General features: G+C 51.8%; 1 protein-coding gene across 1 annotated transcript in view; it reads right to left on the minus strand.

Annotated features, from left to right (window-relative positions):
- The window catches only part of FUBP3 (far upstream element binding protein 3), a 47,887-nt gene extending 30,942 nt beyond the window's left edge, over window positions 1-16,945 (minus strand). The window contains exons 1-4 of the mRNA XM_066580212.1: window positions 16,767-16,945; window positions 10,610-10,715; window positions 2,446-2,479; window positions 817-866 (exon numbers count right to left, since the gene is read on the minus strand). Of these exons, the coding sequence (XP_066436309.1) occupies window positions 817-866; window positions 2,446-2,479; window positions 10,610-10,715; window positions 16,767-16,856 (280 nt within the window). The 5' untranslated portion in view covers window positions 16,857-16,945. The remainder of the gene's footprint in view (window positions 1-816; window positions 867-2,445; window positions 2,480-10,609; window positions 10,716-16,766) is intronic.
- Between the last annotated feature and the right edge of the window lie 647 nt (window positions 16,946-17,592).

A 17,592-nucleotide genomic window follows, 5' to 3' on the forward strand; every position in this document is an offset into this window, starting at 1 on the left:
CCCCATTTTGTCACCACCGTGTTTAGATCTTGCGCAAATGCTGCAAGCAACGCGATCAGCGCCTGCGCAGTCAATTTCATAAAGCTGGCCAGAGCAGGAGGCAGATGAGCGGAGCATGCATCAATGACGTTGCTTGCTGCACATGTGCGAAATTCACTGCAGTGGCGACGATGCGAGAACGTCACTACGATATCGTTTCACTCATGCAAACGATAACGCAGCCTAAGACCTGCATGGTAAGCAAACTACGGTATGTAAATACCCATTTTATTTCCCATCAGGGGTTTAATAGGTGTGAAGATGGCGGCAGCTTCCCTTTAAAGACATTTAGTCCTTATCCATAGAACAGGAGATAAATGTCAGATCACTGGGTTCTGATTACTGGGACCCCCTAATCCGGCACACCTGAAGTCCCTATGTTAATGGTACGGCGGTGCACATGCTCGACCACCACGCCATTCACTTCTATGGAACATGCTCAGCAATCTCCCTCCGGCTGGTGGATCCGTAGTCATACATGTGACCCACCACGCCATTCACACGGGGCATTCAGGATACGCCACTCTGTGGGTCCAAGTGATTGCACATTCATCCCCCCATATCCCATGGATGTCTTTAAGGGAAAAAAAGGCCTTTAAATGAAAAATAAAAATCAACAGTAAATAACGTTTCCAATCAGACGAGGATTCTGGGGGCATCTGGTAAAGTTGGGCGATGAACAATACAGTAGCGCTATAGTCCATACAGGGGCATTACCAGCCACATCGCTCTGCATTAACCATTCTGAGGACTACAGAGCAGGCGCTGCGCACTTACTGAATCCCACCATCTTGTCAGGCACTTTAAATTCTTCGGTCATCACAGTCCTGCCAAAATAAAGACATCAGAAGCAGGAAGAGACATGGAAAATAATGCAACAGGCAGGGATGTGAGCGGGAAACCCCGGGGGAATCAACCTGCCCCCTCCATATCCTAATGCTTCTACAGGGTAGGGCTTATTATTGGGGAAACACGGTAGATCCTAACCAGTCTACTATCCTGAGGCTAGGCCATCAGTAGTTTACAAGTGGACAACCCCTTTAAATACTGTGCCTCACTAATATCGGTCAGGAGAGGTACCGTTTCTGCTTGTGGAGACCACCAAGAAGACTTACAGGCCATGCAATGCTCCCTGGGATATTTGGTATGCAAATACGAAATGGTACAAAATCTCTGCAGCGCCACCTATTGGAAGGTGATGCACTGGAGGCATTGTACCATTTCCCATTTTTATCACTAAGGCCTCCCTCACACAGGGCGTTTGCAGAAATGCAGCGTTTTTCAACGCTGCGTTACTGCAGATTCCGCCCCGTTTCAGCAGCTCTGGCATACTTTATGCCAGCGTTTTGGCTGCGTTTTTAGCTCGGCTGAAAACGCAGCCAAGAATGCTGAAAAGAAAAGAAAGTAATACTCACCTAGCCGCTGCAGTCCGGGTCGCGGCCGCTGGTCTCTGCCGCTGATCCGGGCTTCCTCGGCACTCCCAAGTCTATTGCCGGAGGCCAGGTTTGAGAACCCGACCTCCGGCAATAGAGTGCTGTGATTGGTTGTCGGTGCTTGCTTGATGCCCTATCACAGCCCTTCATTGACTGTCTCAGCCAATCACAGCTTGCCAGCGCTGATTGGCTGAGACAGTCAATGAAGGGCTGTGATTGGGCATCGAGCGTGCCGATAACCAATCACAGCACTCTATTGCCGGAGGCGGGGTTCTCAAACTTGGCCTACGTCAATAGACTTATGAATGCAGGGGAAGCCCGGATCAGCGGCCGCGACCCGGACTGCAGCGGCTAGGTGAGTAATACTTTTTTTTTTGACTAACTGGGACTGATTTTCGGGGTAGGGCTTCTATTACAAGCCCTCACCCCGAAAATCGGCGAGCGGTTAACGCTGCCAAAAACGCGGCACCAAGTGTTGCCGCGTTTTCAGCAGTGCTAAAACCGCTGCCCATTCATTTCAATGGGCGACGGAGGGCTGAAAACGCCCCAAAATAGAACTTGCATCGCTGTCAAAGCGCAGCGTTGGGAGCCCTGTGTGAGCAGCCCCATTGAAATGAATGGGAGCCTTGTACAACGTTTACCGCTGGGCTGAAAAGGCAGCGCTAAATGCTGTATAAAACGCCCCGTGTGAGGGAGGCCTGACACCTAAACATGTTGCTTCTGCATTTTACAGCTTTTACAAAAAAAAATTTAACTTCCCAGCAAACTACGAATCCCTGACATCACGGAGCGCGGCCCCTCGGCCCGCGGTCAGAGTATAATCATAAATCAAACACTATCGACCCATTCCCCCCCTTTCACCAAATGCTCGACATTATCCGTATGAACTACTCCCCGTCTCAGAGTACAGATGGCGGATCAATACACAATTAGTTTCCGATCAATAAATAATAAAACGGAGCCCACGGCTTACCTTTGATGTACCAGGGCCCCTAGCTGGTTACCAACTGCGGAAGAGAAGAACACAATGATAAGCATTACAGATAAGCCGAGATCAGCAAGCGATCACATAATACGCCGTCCGTGGGAGAGCGCGGCGGACGCTCAGGCTCTGTGCATGAACACATTACGGGGGGTGACCGGTCTATAAATCGTATGAACCAGCTGGACGGCAGCTATGATATTGATTGCAAGCTTTCATGCGATGTGGGTGGGGTGAAGATTGGGAAGACATACTACTACCCCCTCCCAATCTTTAAATCCTCCCCACTGGCCACCAAATTAAAGATGATGTAAAGAGCAGGCAGATTGGTGTCCACATTAATGCAGCGGGGACATATGTTGCTCTTGTAAACGCCGATCGATACGTGACAAGCGCGAATCCTGTTCTCAGGCCAGGAACACGTCCGCTGGGAGCTTGGACGCCGGGCCCTGCGGCTCTTCCCATTGACCATGCGGTCTTGCCGGATGACTCTTACTGCACTTTCACCATTACAACAGGTTTGACAGTGACAGGCGAGGAGGGTCTCCTATACCAAAACACCCGCCCTGACGGCCAGTTGGTTTTTTTTCTGGAGACGATGCCATAGAAACTTTTTGTCATTCAAGATCGCCCCTTGCTGTCAGTGAACCAAAACATTTGCAATCTTGACTTTTTGCTGCACACAAAGCTGAGGGGTCGTTACAATTCTATCCAGTCTAGAAGAGCCTTTGTGAAACAAAGACATCTGCAGCACAAAGCTCTCCTGTCCTGATAGTTTGCTACAATGTATCAGTCTGGAGTCTCATATCACAAAGTATTGTCCAGGCTGGATACAATTGTAACAAGGGTTTCAAGAACGTAAACAAGAACGTTCCCATTCACTGACAGAAAGCAGAGATTTAAAAAATGGTAAGAAATAGATGCAAAGTCTTACAGAAAGTCGCAGAATTCTTCATCATGGGATAGTTAGGGGGGGGGGGGGGGGGTTGTCTAGTTTCAGAGTCAGCGGGGGTCCCCAGTTCAGGATCCTTATCTCTTGGCCACAGAGTTACAGATGTAGCAAAACTTAACCTGACTGTAATAAGTTTTTGAGACAAGTTATCTAAAAGATAGGGGGGCTGGGGGGTTTGCCTCTGAGACCTCCACCGACCCCAAGAACAGAGGTTCCGTGGTCCCCCCTCTTCTATCACTGCGGGGATGCCTCTTCCACTTGCAGTAACACCAGATTGAATGCAACAATGGCCGCTGCTCCACTCATTTTAATGGGGCTTATGGAAAGAGCAGAATGCCAGCAGTCCGTTATCTCTGTCAGCTTCATTGAAAATGTATGTAACGGTGTGGCCATCGCACCCCTTCAATCTCCTCCTCACTGTTGGGGTGCAACAGGCCCACAGTGGAGGAGGAGAGGGGGACACGAGACTCAGCCGTGAGACGCCACCAAACAGACTAATCACCTATCCTATGGTGTGATATTAGACCCCCTTCAAATGGGCGACACGATATCGCCACAAGATATTGCATCAGTGGTCCGTGCGATACAGCTGCGTTTTATTGTGGAAATACTGCGTTTTTGTAGCGTTACGGAGTCACACAACAAAAATATAAACCCTAACCCGAAAATAAGCCCTAGCTGCTGAAAAGAAAGAAAGAAGAAAAAAAGAATACATCAGCTTAGAAGCGGTGTCCGGCTCCACTGCGTCTTCTTCCCGGTCCCCGGCATTGGTCTTCAGCATCTCTTCTGGCCAGGGATTGAACAATCTCCGCCTACTGGAAGCGCTGCCTCTAATTGGCTGAGTGCTGTGATGCTTAGCTAATCAGTGTCAGCGCTCAATGAACCAATCACAGCCATTCATTGAGTGCTGTCTCTGATTGGCTAAGCATGACAGCGTCAGCCAACCTGAAGCAGCGCTTCCAGGAGGCGGGGATTTTTTAATCCCCAGCCAGAAGAGATGATGAAGACCAGTATCAGGGACCGGGAAGACAACGCAGCGGAGCCGGACACTGCTTCTAGGTAAATTTTTTTTTCTCCGTGCAGCTAGGACTTGGTTTAAGACTGACAGTAGGATTTCCTAATGTCAAAGTTGCATTGCAGCGCACAAAAATCGTGTTTTCATGCAAGGGAAACACGGGCTACAAAACCTTGAAAATCGCGTGCATACCGCAAAACCCAAGAGGTTTGTGGCTCCCAATGTCGCGGTCTTTATAGCTTCTAGCGCAGGATGGCACCTTTATTATCCAGGGAAGCTTTGGCTGGCAGGCCGGACAGATTCCATTACCAACAGGGTCTGCCTGACGCCATTGGTCTGTATGGAGCGGGATCGGGTGCCAATACTGATCGCAGCTGTTAACCTCTTACATGCTGCTGTCTATTCTCACAGCAGTATTTAAATACCCGGATTGGTGTTTGGGCGTCCCGAATGACCGGCAGCGATGAGACTGTGGTGGCGTTCCATTCAGTTGCTGTGGCAGTCGGGGGCCTCTGAAAGGGTCTGCTAATTTTTGCCTATTGAACGCAATATCCCAACGCATGAGCGACTAAATGATGGTTAAACCGGGCCCATTACCTCTGTGTGCTGGGACCCCCCTAGATGAAGCCACACAGAGGCTACCTGCGCCGTATGGTAATTAGCCTTGAACCGTCCAATGGGCGGTTCACATCTGCCCTCTTCTGTGATCTTCAAAACGCCAGCCAATGACAGTGAGGTGAACGGCCCCGTGTGACTGCAGACCTGCGTGTTTACGCCATATCACGGCGTAAACATTTTGGTTTTATCCCTATTGATTTCAATGGGTTTTCATAAAAAACGGAAATATTTCAGTTTATTTCGGTTTGGTTCCGGTCAATATATATATATATTACCTTCAAAATCAACGTGAAAAATGGAAATGTTTAACAGGAACTAACGGCACTGCGAACGTGCCCTAATCCGCAGAAATCTGCATGTGACGCCACCAGATGGGGATTCTGCATGGGAACTGCGGCAATTCATTTTCCCCTTAACACTGACTTCAGATGCAAGTAGAATGAAGAATGGCGCGGAGTCCGACTCAAGTCAACTGGATGGTAAAACGATACAGAATTCAACAGGGAATGTGCCAATAATACGTTGTGTGACCCGGGGGGGGGGGGGGGGGGAGCGGGCGGCGAAGTCATCTGTCCCTTCTTGACGTGGAATCCATGTGGGGTTGCCGCAGGCGAATGGTATGGAGGTTACCAAAACATGGAGCGAATGTACAGTCATCTGCAGCATCCTCAGGCCATGTTCACACGGGGCGGACAGTCCGCAGCTGAAAGGTTGGATAAAAACCCAGACTATGTGGCGCAGATTTGGCGCCATTTTTAACCCGGATTTTGGTGCGGATTTCACCCCTCACTGAGAGGAAATGGATCCCGCAGCATAAACTGCTATAAAATTGACGTGCTGCGTATTTTTCAAAATCTCATCCACTTTCACTGTAAATGCTGTAAGATCCGTCCGTGTGAACATGGTTTAAGGGTCGTTAGCAATCCTCTGAAAGTAATGTACGCGGCCGCCATTACAGCTGTGAAGTACCGGCACCCACCTTCTCTAACACTCCAAATGGTATATCTACTTAGTTAAGCAGCTATGTATGGACGCGCCACTCTGGGCACAGGAAAAGCTGGGTGTCACACCCCCCCCCCCCCCCCCCCCCCCGTAATGGCGGCTCCTGTAGAGCGACTACATAGCCTCCACCCGGAGCAGCGGCGACGCCTGGGAACAACCTGCAGGTGCGGCCATCATGGCCTCCGGCGTAGACGGCGAGGTTTGCTCTTGATAAACATGGTTATTTTTACCGCCGGGAGCAGCAGCTGTTCACCTGACTCGCGCCGCCGCTCGCTACACGGCTGTGTAAACCACAACTGCAGGAGATCAGATGACGCAGCAGATGGTATTTATACGCCGAGCGAAAGAAGAACCGACAAAAAGTAACACGGACCCGCAAACACTCGAGGCTCTGAACTACAACTCCCAGCAGTCAAGGCAGCGGACCACAAACCCCTGGGGCAAAGGATGCCGGAGGTCCCAGGAAAGCGACACGTGGAGCGACAGATAATCCCGCAGCATCACCGACCATCTAACATCGGCACTAGAACCTCTACCTACTAAGCGAGATCATTCCAGGGGATGGCGCAAAACCTGCAGATAATCTGTCGTCCCGGTCTGCGAAACGGAGGCGCCGCTGAATCGTCACCGACCACCAATTCCAATTGTCCGACATCAGAGAAGCCATAGAGCACCTCAAATGTCTGCTGCCGGGACCCCAGCAACCTTCCAAGGGGTCAACAGATGCTAGTCCCACATCTGGTCCCTCTACGTAAGACTACAGGGTAGCGCCATGTGAACCCGACGCCTGACTGGCACCTCGTGGGGGTCGTTTATTATGTTACGCCTCAGAAGGCTCCTCTTACACACCTCGTTAGTAGTCAGATGACAAATGCCACTCAGCGAGGTGGATACAGTCAGTACGGGGCAGCAGCATTCATACTATGACCTCCCCATAGAGGACAGCGCAGGCCGGTGGTTCACAAGATGGAGATGTGCCGCCGAGGACCAGGAGGTTTACTGCCACATACAAAAAGCCATCACCCAACGGACGGGCATTTGCCCGTTTTGCCAGGTGATCAGCGGCGCCCTTACACCAGCAGACGATCGGGGGAACAAATGTCTGGAGGGATATTGGTTCAAGTCATCTGGCTGTTCGTTCCGAGGCCAAGAGCCTGTCGACAACCCCCAGTATTCTTCCCCCCAACCCTGTTTTTAGCGATTGGGGTAAAACCTGACCATATTGTTGATTAAGGGTTTTAACCCCCAAAGACCGACCCTTTTTGTTTCGTTTTCAGATTTCTCCCCACTTTCAGAAAGTCCGAACTCGCTGGCGCTGTCGGGGGGGGGGGGGGGGGGGGGTGTTGTTTTTTGCTGGATTGGTTGTATTATTCAATGTAACCATTTAATGTACTGGAAAACTTACAGACTCCTAACTGGAGTGAAATGCGGGGGAGGGGTGGGAGGGGTTCTCTTGTGTTTATGCAGTACACGATGTCCATAATGCCACGACGCCTTCATTCTGGGGGTCGGTGCGATTCCGATAAGTTTATATGGGATTTTTGCTGAACTACTTTTAAAAAAGACAATATATTTTGTGGGGAAAAAAATCCGCCCGCCATCATTTTTTCTATTTTTCCACTGATCCAGTTTTGCGCAGCGGCTCGCGTTCTGCGGGACGTCCTGGAGTTTCTATCGGTATCATTTTGGAGTAAATAGGACTTTTCGATTGCTTTTTACTACATTTTTTCTTGGCCGAGGTGTATTCTTTTGCCGTGCGGGACGAACAGACTTCAATAGATTGGACTTTTATAGATCGCAAAATATATAAATTTTTAACTTGTTTTATTTGTTTATCATCAACATAGGAGGGTTTTTTTTTTTAAACCTTTAATTTTTTCTAATTAATAAAACTTAAAAATTAAAAGCTAATTTTTACATTCTTTTGTCCCCTTAGCGAACTTGTGATCTTTTGATCCCACCGGCAGTATAATGTAAAACCCTCTATTATACCTCGATCTGACAGTATATACACAGGCTTGGCTCGATAGTCTATCAGCCATAGCAGCGCTGGGGGCCTTCAGAAAGCAACCAAACAGCTCATTGTGATCTCATCATGGGAAGCCCATTCAGGACTGATGGGAGGTATTTACAGGGTTAACAACCACGACCAGCGTTAATGCTGATGGTGGGTGTGAGCTGTGAGAAACAGCCGGCACCCGCATTGTGTGGAGTGGTAACGGCTCTCTATCCCCTCCATACAACCCTGTCACTTTAGTCCTCCAATCAGGAGGCTTAAAGAGGACTTTCGCAAAACTTTTGACATGTCAAAGTGACGAATCAGAAGTTATCATCAGTGGGGTCCCTTCAGCTGTGAGTGTCGCTCCTCGGCAGCTGAATACTGGCTCGCAGGGGTCTGTAGACTTCTACCCCACGCTGATCAGAGCCTCTGACGCATTGCTAGGACAAGTCAAAACTACAGTAAGTCTGCAAAGATCATGTCTGCTGCGGGTCCATCAGAAGCAGCTCCGCTCCCCGATCACGCAGGCTGTGAAGGCTTCTGATTGGACAATCATTGAGCCACCGCAGCCATTGTGACAGAAAGGCTATAAAATGAAACGCTCTACAACTTTCTAATAGGCTTTGTATTTCAATCTCTTACCATTTTCAAGAACCCTGCCTGCTGTCAGTGAATGCAATCATTCTTGCTTATTTCCCAAAACCCGTCTGCCTTACAGGAGTATTCCCGATCCACAGGATGGGTGATAAAAAGGTGATCGCTGAGGGTCTCCCTGCCAACCCTCTCCCCACCTTTCCTGAGAACAGGGGTCCCATGTCCCCCACTTCTCGGTACTGCAGGCTTGCTGCACCCATCCAGACTGAATGAAGAGGCGGTCGCACATGCATCTCGCTGTTCCATTCATTCCAAATGGGTCTGACTGAAATCGCCAAGTACAAGTGCTTGTTATCTCAGTAAGCCCCACTGACGCTGAACGAAGCGGCGTCGCGCATGTACGACCACTGCGCCATTCAACCTTCTCACCGCAGCGAGTGCAGCGAGGAAACAGATCACGAGGGTCTCACCACCGAGACCCCCACTGATCAGACTTACCACCTATCCTATGGGCAGGCGAAAACTTGGGTATATCCCTTGAGTACTTTTCACAGCTGTGGGTATCCTACAAAGCATAAGCTTAGTCAAGCCCTTCTGAGCTAAATGCCTGGATTCCACCTTCACGGAAGCAAACCCTCAGCTGTGAAAAGCATTAAATCAAGACTCGCTTTAAGCATTTGGATGTGAATGTTATCCGTTGACAGGAAGCAGAGATCTTAGCCAGAAGCACATAAGAGCGGACGAGAGCTTTCACCTTGCATCCAATTCTTGCCAGGCCATTTCTGCTTCCCCTGCGTTCAGAACGTACAGCGAGTGCGGGAAATACAGCATCATATAGCGCTCCTCTAATAGTCGCGCCGCTCTCTGGATGCAATCACAACACACAGTCTATAAAGAGACAGAGCAGACCCCCTGCTAATCATGGGGGTCCTAAGGCTGGGGTCCCCTTATATCAGCCACAACCAGTGATGGGACCAGGCGGCACTCCAATCAGAGGGTTCCGGTAGAGCCAAGTGCTTCAACTGACCACCATGATCATAACTCTCATTAAAGCTCGGGGAGTTAGAGAAGTAATGGCTAAAGAAACTACGCTTGGCTGAAGCACTCGGCTCTTACCATAGGCTCCGACCGGATGGCTGGTAACTCTAGTAGGGGTTTCACATCTCAGCTTTAAAGAGGTACGCCAGGACTTTTACTATTGGTAACATAACCTCAGGACAGATCATCAATAGTTGATCAGCGGAGACCCACTGCCGGGTCCCAGCCAATCAGCTGATCCTGCTTTCAGTGTGGATAGTGCTGTCAGCATTGCAGTGGCCCAAGTTGGTAATGCAGTCACAGTGCCATTGAATTCAATGCCACGTTAACCCAAACTGCAGGCCTGATGTCAGTGCTATCCGCTTCCAGCGCTGACATTGGGCCCGGGAATCAGATGATCAGTGGTGATCTTGAGAGGCAGACTGAGAATAGGCCATCAATAATTAAAGTCCTGGACAACCCCTTTACATGGTACAACTATCGGGCACATAACCGCCCAACAGCCGATCTAGCGGCTAACGCTCCTTGCTTTTACATAGAGGCAATAGTCGCTCTGTGAATGAAGGCAAAGCGGACCAAAAACCTCCTCCAGCCGCCCGCCTCCAATCACAGTAAACAGGCAGTTGCTCAAAGATTGAGCGCCTCCTGTTTACACGGCCCAACAGTCACTAGGTTCTTAGGTGAGCTAAAACCCAAGACAAATGAGCGACTTATTACTTCGCGCCCGGTCGTCGGCTGTTGGTAAATGAAACGACTATCGCCCAAATTCGCTGTTTCCAGTGATTAATCGGGCAATAATCACCCGGTGTTAAGGTTCCTTCACTTCAGAGCTGGCAGTGAGGTCACGTACGCTGATGCTACAGATTGGCGCAGGACGCACTGACATCATTCAATACAAACACGAACTAACAGTCAAAGCGTGCAGAAGTGGCGCTACCTCCGTCATCGAGCGGTCTCTTCTGGATGCCATATCCGTACAACGAGGGGTCCACGAGTGGTCCGGAATTATTCAAGTGTGGGATTCCATCAATTTTAGCAGCGATCTGAAAAAAGAGACGGAGAAGATAATGATCAACCTGTGAGAAGGGGGAGAGGAGCAGAACAGAAAGGGTTAAACCCCATTAGCTGACTACAGGAAGTGCTGCACATTGCCACCTGTTGACACCAGCAGGGTGGTACATAGATCATAGGGGGGCCTCGGGACAGAGGTTACTGTATTACAGGCCTAATAGTTGGAGGGGGGCCGAGGACGGTGACTGACAGGTTGCAGTGTTCATACCGCGAGGCTGAAAGCCAATGTGACACCAGGGGATAGAAGCGACTAGTCCGCTCTCAGCCTTAATCTGGCTGTGTGACCTTGGAGCGAGTGTCACATCACTGTCAGAGCCCTGATGACACACAGAGCGGGCCTAACAAGGGTGCGAAGGCTCCGTACAGCGAGGAGTTAATACCACTAGAAAGGCGGGATTAACACGGTCGAACGAGATACCGGTCCGAGACACGCCGTCCGCCGCTGCGCTCTCTAAACTGATTTTTCAGTAAGTGCGATGCTTTCGCGTACGTGTTTTCTGTGTCGCAGATGACCGCGGACGCTCGCCGCCGAACACGCACAGTACCTTTCTTTTTCCAGCTCCGTCGCCGGGTGAGGACGCGCGTACCGCCACCTACCAGCAATGTCGATAGCTGACGGGCCGCAGGTTGGACAGCTTCCACTGACTTCAAGAATAGAACATGCTGCGATTTTAATTTCCTGCAATCGCTGTTCGCGGACATGAGAATGCGCTATTCGCTTAGTGTGAGCAGAATATTGCTGATCATTGGCGCGGGTAATGATCGCGGATTCCGCAATTCAAATCCGGTCGTGAGACCGGCCTGAAGGGGAGGAAAATCCCCATGCCCTTATATACCAGAAAACTGCTCGCAATGCAATTCCCTAACCGGGGCTGCTAGCCTGCAGCGGCCAGAGCCTGCTGGGAGTTGTAGTCCACAAGCACGGAAACAACATACATGGACAACGTACAGCAGAACGTTCTAGACCTCAGAGTGCAGACCGTCTGGGATTCAAGGCTGAGCGCTGCGACTTCCTCTGAGCCATTATATGGCATTATTAGCTCCGGGGCGCCGTTCGCTCTCCGCCGTCCCGTCACCGCGCTCTACACATCAACACTCACATAAGTTTTACAACCTTCTAAAAGACTTTCACTTTCTCGCCGTTTCAAGATCAGAGCTTGCTGTCAGTGAATGACGATGGTCTTGTTTACAAGCAGAGGCTGATAACCCCTCTTGACCAATCAGGTTACGTTCATATCTGTGGGCTCTGCTGTATGGCTCCGTCCTGGGCAGCGTCAGATACGGCATATGCTAGACCGCCCGGGATCGTACGGCGATCTGCGCCGGAGGCCGAGAATGGACCCCACAGCGCACGTACGCGGTCCGATTATTGGGCACCAACGCTCGTCCCTGATCACTGGCCTGTTTAACACATAGCTGACAAACGAGTAAACGCTCCTTGGTCAGCTGATCTGGTTTACGCCGAGTCGGCTGCGTCTCCTCGTGGGTAGGGGGATATATATCGCCAACCAATGATGCATGTAGGGGATTACGGGGTTAATGGGTTGTAGAAAAATAGACTTTTGTCTCCATAGGAGTGATCACGGGTGAGACCGCCACCAATCCCGAGAACGGGGGTCCCACGACGCCCTCTCTCCGTCACTACGGCTCGCTGTACCCATCTGCAGCAACGCGGAGACGGAATAAAACGGCGGTCGCGCATTTGCCGCGCGACTCCGTTTATTTCAATGAGACTGATGGAAATAGTCGCGTACTAGCGCTCACCCATTTCTGGCGGTCCCACTGAGGATGGAGGAGGGGTGCAGCGAGTCCACTATGAGAATAAGGGGACACGGGACCCCTGTTCTTAGTGGTGAGACTCATCCACCCCACGCGGGTCCTTATGGACGAACCGATTCTCCTTAGAACGAGTGACATCACCGCTGGCTCTCGCGGCGCCGTATAGACGGGCAGATACATCGCTGGCTCGTTCAGTCCCCGTATACCTCAACGAGAGGAACCGGACGAGCCTGCAGAAAATAGACAAATGGAAAGCGAGTTGTCGTCTGGCGGTCTGATACACACGTGCCGCAGCTCCGCTCATTTTGATATCCCCGTTCTCAGGGTCCCAGCAGTCGGACCCTCACCAATCATAGTTACCCCTTATCCGGTGGAGAGGAGAGCACCTTGTATTCTGGCACTACCCCTTTAAAGGGGTAGAAAGCATGGCCACTTTCCTCCAAACACAGCGCCACCCTTGTCTTTAGGATTGAGTCTGGTATTGCAGCTCAGCTCCATTGAAGTGAATGGAAGTTGAGCAGCAATACCAGCCAGCCCACAGACCAGGGTGTTTAGAAGAAAGCGGCCATGTTTTTCTAACGCTGGACACCCCCTTTAAGTGACATTTACGCGGCCCAATAATCAGGTGAGAAAGTCCACCCAAGTAAAAGAGCGGTTTGCTGACCAACGGGCAAACGTTCATTCTGCGGCAGATCGGCTCATTTAGCTCATAAGCACTTGCTGGAGGACGCCGATCTCATGAAGACGTGCAGCCGACCAATGGCAGCTCTGCGGGGATGAACAAGCGTAGTAAAGACCATGCGCTCCATAACAGAGTCCGAGCCGGCCCGGGTGGCTAGGTGCAACATGGCGGCAAAACCCAGTGAACCAAGTCAACAAGGCCGGCCGTACGATGGAAGACAATGCAGGTCTGTACCGAGTCCTACGGCAATGTTCATCACTTATGCCTTGCCGACATCGCGCTATAGGCGTTACCATCGCAGATCTTAAATCGCGGTCACCGGATAGCTGCGCCATAATCCATCAGAAACTATCCAGCCTGAGCTGGAGCGTGCGGCGATCACAGGAAATCCGCGGCAAGATGAATGCGAAATCACCTGCGACCGCCATTTCTCTATCCCAAAATGCGAAAACTAGAGCGCAGATCACCATGGACTAGAATTACAGCACTACATGCGCCAATGTCCTGAGGCGTTAACTATAAGGATGCCCGGGGTCAGACTGCCAACAGAAGGGGGGGGGGTGTTCTTCAGCCCGATATCGCGCTCGCCCGTCTGAAGGTAGATTAAGGCGGCTCGTTGAGGGGCGTTTTTGCATTGCGTTCCCCACGGTCGGATTATCGCAGCAGGGAACGCAGCAAACGCTTTCCATAGCGTTGCTATGGAAGACGCAGCCCCCCCGTCCACAAGCAGAGAATCGTAGCAATTCTCCGCCCGCGGGTGGTAAGTCGCAGCATGCTGCGATTCTCCGCAGTGAGCCTATCTGTCAAATAGGTTCACTGCGCAGATCCGTTTGTTGGCTACCGCAACGACCGTGGACAGGCAGCCTGGGGGGGGGGGGGGGGGGGATGCGAAGAAGAGCGCTGCTGGTCACCGGCGTCACCAGACACACGGAAAACTGCCGCAAAATATTACAAAAACTATCGGCCAACAACAATAAGCCAAACCGGGGATTCCTGTAACATGGCCGACCAGTAGGGGGAGGGGGGACGCAAAACGGGGAATTGGAGAGCTGCTATTTTGTACTCTTCCATCAGATATTTCGAGCTGCAGGGGGCGCTCTTAGGGCGCGTTCACACATTGCGGTGAAAAATCTGTACGACAATCAGCAGATAAATCTACATCTAAAAACTGCGCCGCCGGGACGGAGCGCAAAACTACAGAAGACTCCGCCCCTTCAATAGAAAAGGTTAACGGCGCTGCGGATGCGCGCCAAAATCTGCATAAAGTCGTAACGAGTCTGTTCTTTACGTTTCAGAAATTGACACACGGAGCCTGCCCTCCGACGAAGCCAAATCCACGTACGGATCTGCAGCGGAGCAGATGGAAAAGTCTGCCACTATTTTTTAAGTGGGCGCGGCGCCGACTCCGACGGGAAAAACTGCAGCACCGACCGCTATTAAATCCGAGAAAATTTAGACCGCACTGCTGGGGGCCGGATGGACGCCAATATAGTATCCGGGGTCCATCTGGTGCCGCCGATGACACGGTGAGGAATGGAAACATACCAGACACCATGGGCGAGTGCGAAAGCGCCAATTATCGCCAACTGCTGCCAAACTACAACTCCCAGCATGCAGATGGCTGCCAGGGCATACTGGGAGTTGTAGCCCTGCAACAGCTGAAGACTACTGATGTAAGCACACCAACACTAACGGGGGCCGCAGAGCCCAACCCCCGCAGTCTGGGACGCCGGGCGCTCATTTCAATGAGAGGTTGATCGCGTCCCGCCATCCGCGAGTGTTCTACATACCACCGCCAGCGACTACTCCACACTGGGGGGGCATTCACATGGGCGAGCGCAGTATCTGGCCGGGAAACTCAGACCAAAATCACGGTTGGAAAATTGCGATGTTCACTGCAAATGCGTTGCGATTTGAGAAAATCGCATTTTTCACGTGCGAGAAAATAGTACGAACTTTCAATAGGAAAAATTTAAAAATTGCATGCGCCGCCGAGCGCCATTTGTCCCACCTGAAGGAAACGGGCGCAATTCACATAAAAATATGTTGCGATTTTTTTCTCGCCACGATGTAAATAGACCCACTGAAAATAACGGAGGTTTTCAATGCGATGTTCGTGCGCCCCACGGCGCCGCGAGAAACTCGCTCATGCAAACGCACCCTGAGGAACGGTGATAAAGGTGGAAGACAGCGACACCCATACGGAAAACTTTATTTGTTAGACATGCAGTAACAGAAGACGGCGGCGAGGTGTGAACTACATGTCCCAGCATGCCTAGCAGGCTGGCAGTGCATGATGGGAAGTGTTGTATCACACCAGGAGAGCTGCGTGTACCGCTGCAGTAGAAGAGGTGTTAGTCTACACTGCGGGGGTGGGATGCTGGGACTTGTAGTCCTACAGCTGTAAGGGTAGTGAGAAACTAGTGTGCAGATCACTCAGGTGGGTGTTGTGGCACCACAAGTCCCAGCATGCTGGGGATTGTAGTTCCGAGGTGAGGTTTACTGAACCGAGTCCTTGCAGTAGAAGCTCCAAAGTGAGAGCAGAATAGAGTGTAAGCTCCGCAGACAAGGCACTACAGAGAGGAAAGGACATCATGTGGAGGCAGGGAAATGGGACCACAAGTCCCAGCATGCAATTGCTAGCAGTGCTGAGGTTTGTAGTCCGACGACGACTACACTCAGAGGCGTTTACTGGCCGGTAGCGCCACATCTGGGGAACCAGAAGAGTGTAAGCTCTGTGGACAAGGTAGTGCAGATATGTTGGGAGTTGTGATTCTACAACAGTTACAATATAAAATGGAGGAGAACTACAAGCACCAGCATAACTACCGGCGACATGTGGGGGATCGGAGCCCTAAGGAGACGTTTGCGGTACGATGGAGACCGCGCAAAAGACGATTCGTACAGCGGCAAAAATAGCATGTGAGCTCTGCGGGCAAGAAGAGGAATGGAGGAGGTCAGGTGGAGTCAAGGGAATGGCACCACAAGTCCCAGCATGCACTCTGCCACACATGGTAGGAGTTGCAGCGCCACAGTGGTGGGCGGGGAGCTCTGCGGGCACAGCAGGGCAGGCATGCTGGGAGTTGTAGTTCAACAGCTGCTACACTTGGTGGGTCACCGGGGGGCAGCGACACATCTGGGGAGCTGCAGGGAAGCCAGAAGAGTAAGCTCTGTGCAGGCATGCTGGGAGTTGTAGTTTCACAGCTGCAACAAAGGTTAAAAGTTACCAAATAAGGAGCATCTAAAGAATGGAGGGGAACTACAAGCACCAGCATGCAGCTGGCTGGGGACATCCTGAAAGTCGTGCAGAGGTGCTGCGGAGGAGAGAGTGTCAGCTCTACGGGCCAGGCGAGAGTGACAGGTGGGGGATGGGCTGAAGCGGCGGGGCTGGGCCGCAGGCCTCGAGCCTCCCTCTCACGCACGGCCGGGGCACGAGGAGTGAAGAACCGCACACTGTTGCCCCTGCTGTCCCCCTCGTCGGCCACACAGCCAGGAGTCCGTCCACCCCTCCCCCCAGGGCTGAGCCGCGGCCTGCTCCCCTCCCGTACACAGCCGGCCTCACCTGCCGGACCCGGTGGTGCAGCGCGTCCGCCAAGGCCTCGGACTTGATCCCCACGGGAGCCGCGCTCTGTCCCTGCACCAGCTCCGCCATGGTGCCCGCCACCCACAGGAGGAGGCCGCCGCCGCAACACCGACCTCACTCACTGCGCCCGGGGACCCGGAAGCGGAAATCGACCGTGCGAACTACTTCCGCCGGAACTACATCACCCGCACCCGGCCGCTGCGCTAGAGCGACTAGACAGGTTTCAGTATGACGTCACGCTGTTTCAAAACGAGGCTGCGGCGAAGCGAAAGTAGCTTGTCTGTTAGACATGTGTCAGAGCCGCGCGTCGGGGGCGGCTGCCCGGCATCTGCTGGGAGAAGCCCGGGGGCCCGGAGCTCTACCACGTGCAGCCTGCAGCGTACCTGCCACATGGCTGGCTGCTGGGAGGCGCTCGTCAGGTCGGGTGTATGCACTGGGGCGGGCGCGATATCCGGCCGAGTTTTATCGGGTTTGTCAATCTGCGATGGCCATGTGATGTGTGAGAAGAACCGCATCACGTGACGATTCAGGGCTATTTCAGTAGGAAAAATAAAAGTCAGGTCTGCATGCGAGTGAGGAGGGGAGGATCGTTTTTTTTTTTTTTTGCTCCCATAGAAAATATTGAGCAATTTCACTCCAAAAATAAAACCTGCTGCGACCGCTCCACCTAACAACATCGCCGCACGGGAAAAACATGGCAATCCGCCCGTTGTGAATAATAAGTTCCAATTATGTGCAAGATTTGCGCATTTTGCAGTGCACAAAACCCGCGTGAGAACGTCCGCCGCGTAAATATGGCCTGAAG

This window comes from Eleutherodactylus coqui, chromosome 10, assembly GCF_035609145.1.
Source record: "Eleutherodactylus coqui strain aEleCoq1 chromosome 10, aEleCoq1.hap1, whole genome shotgun sequence".
Classification (NCBI taxonomy): Eukaryota; Metazoa; Chordata; class Amphibia; order Anura; family Eleutherodactylidae; genus Eleutherodactylus; species Eleutherodactylus coqui.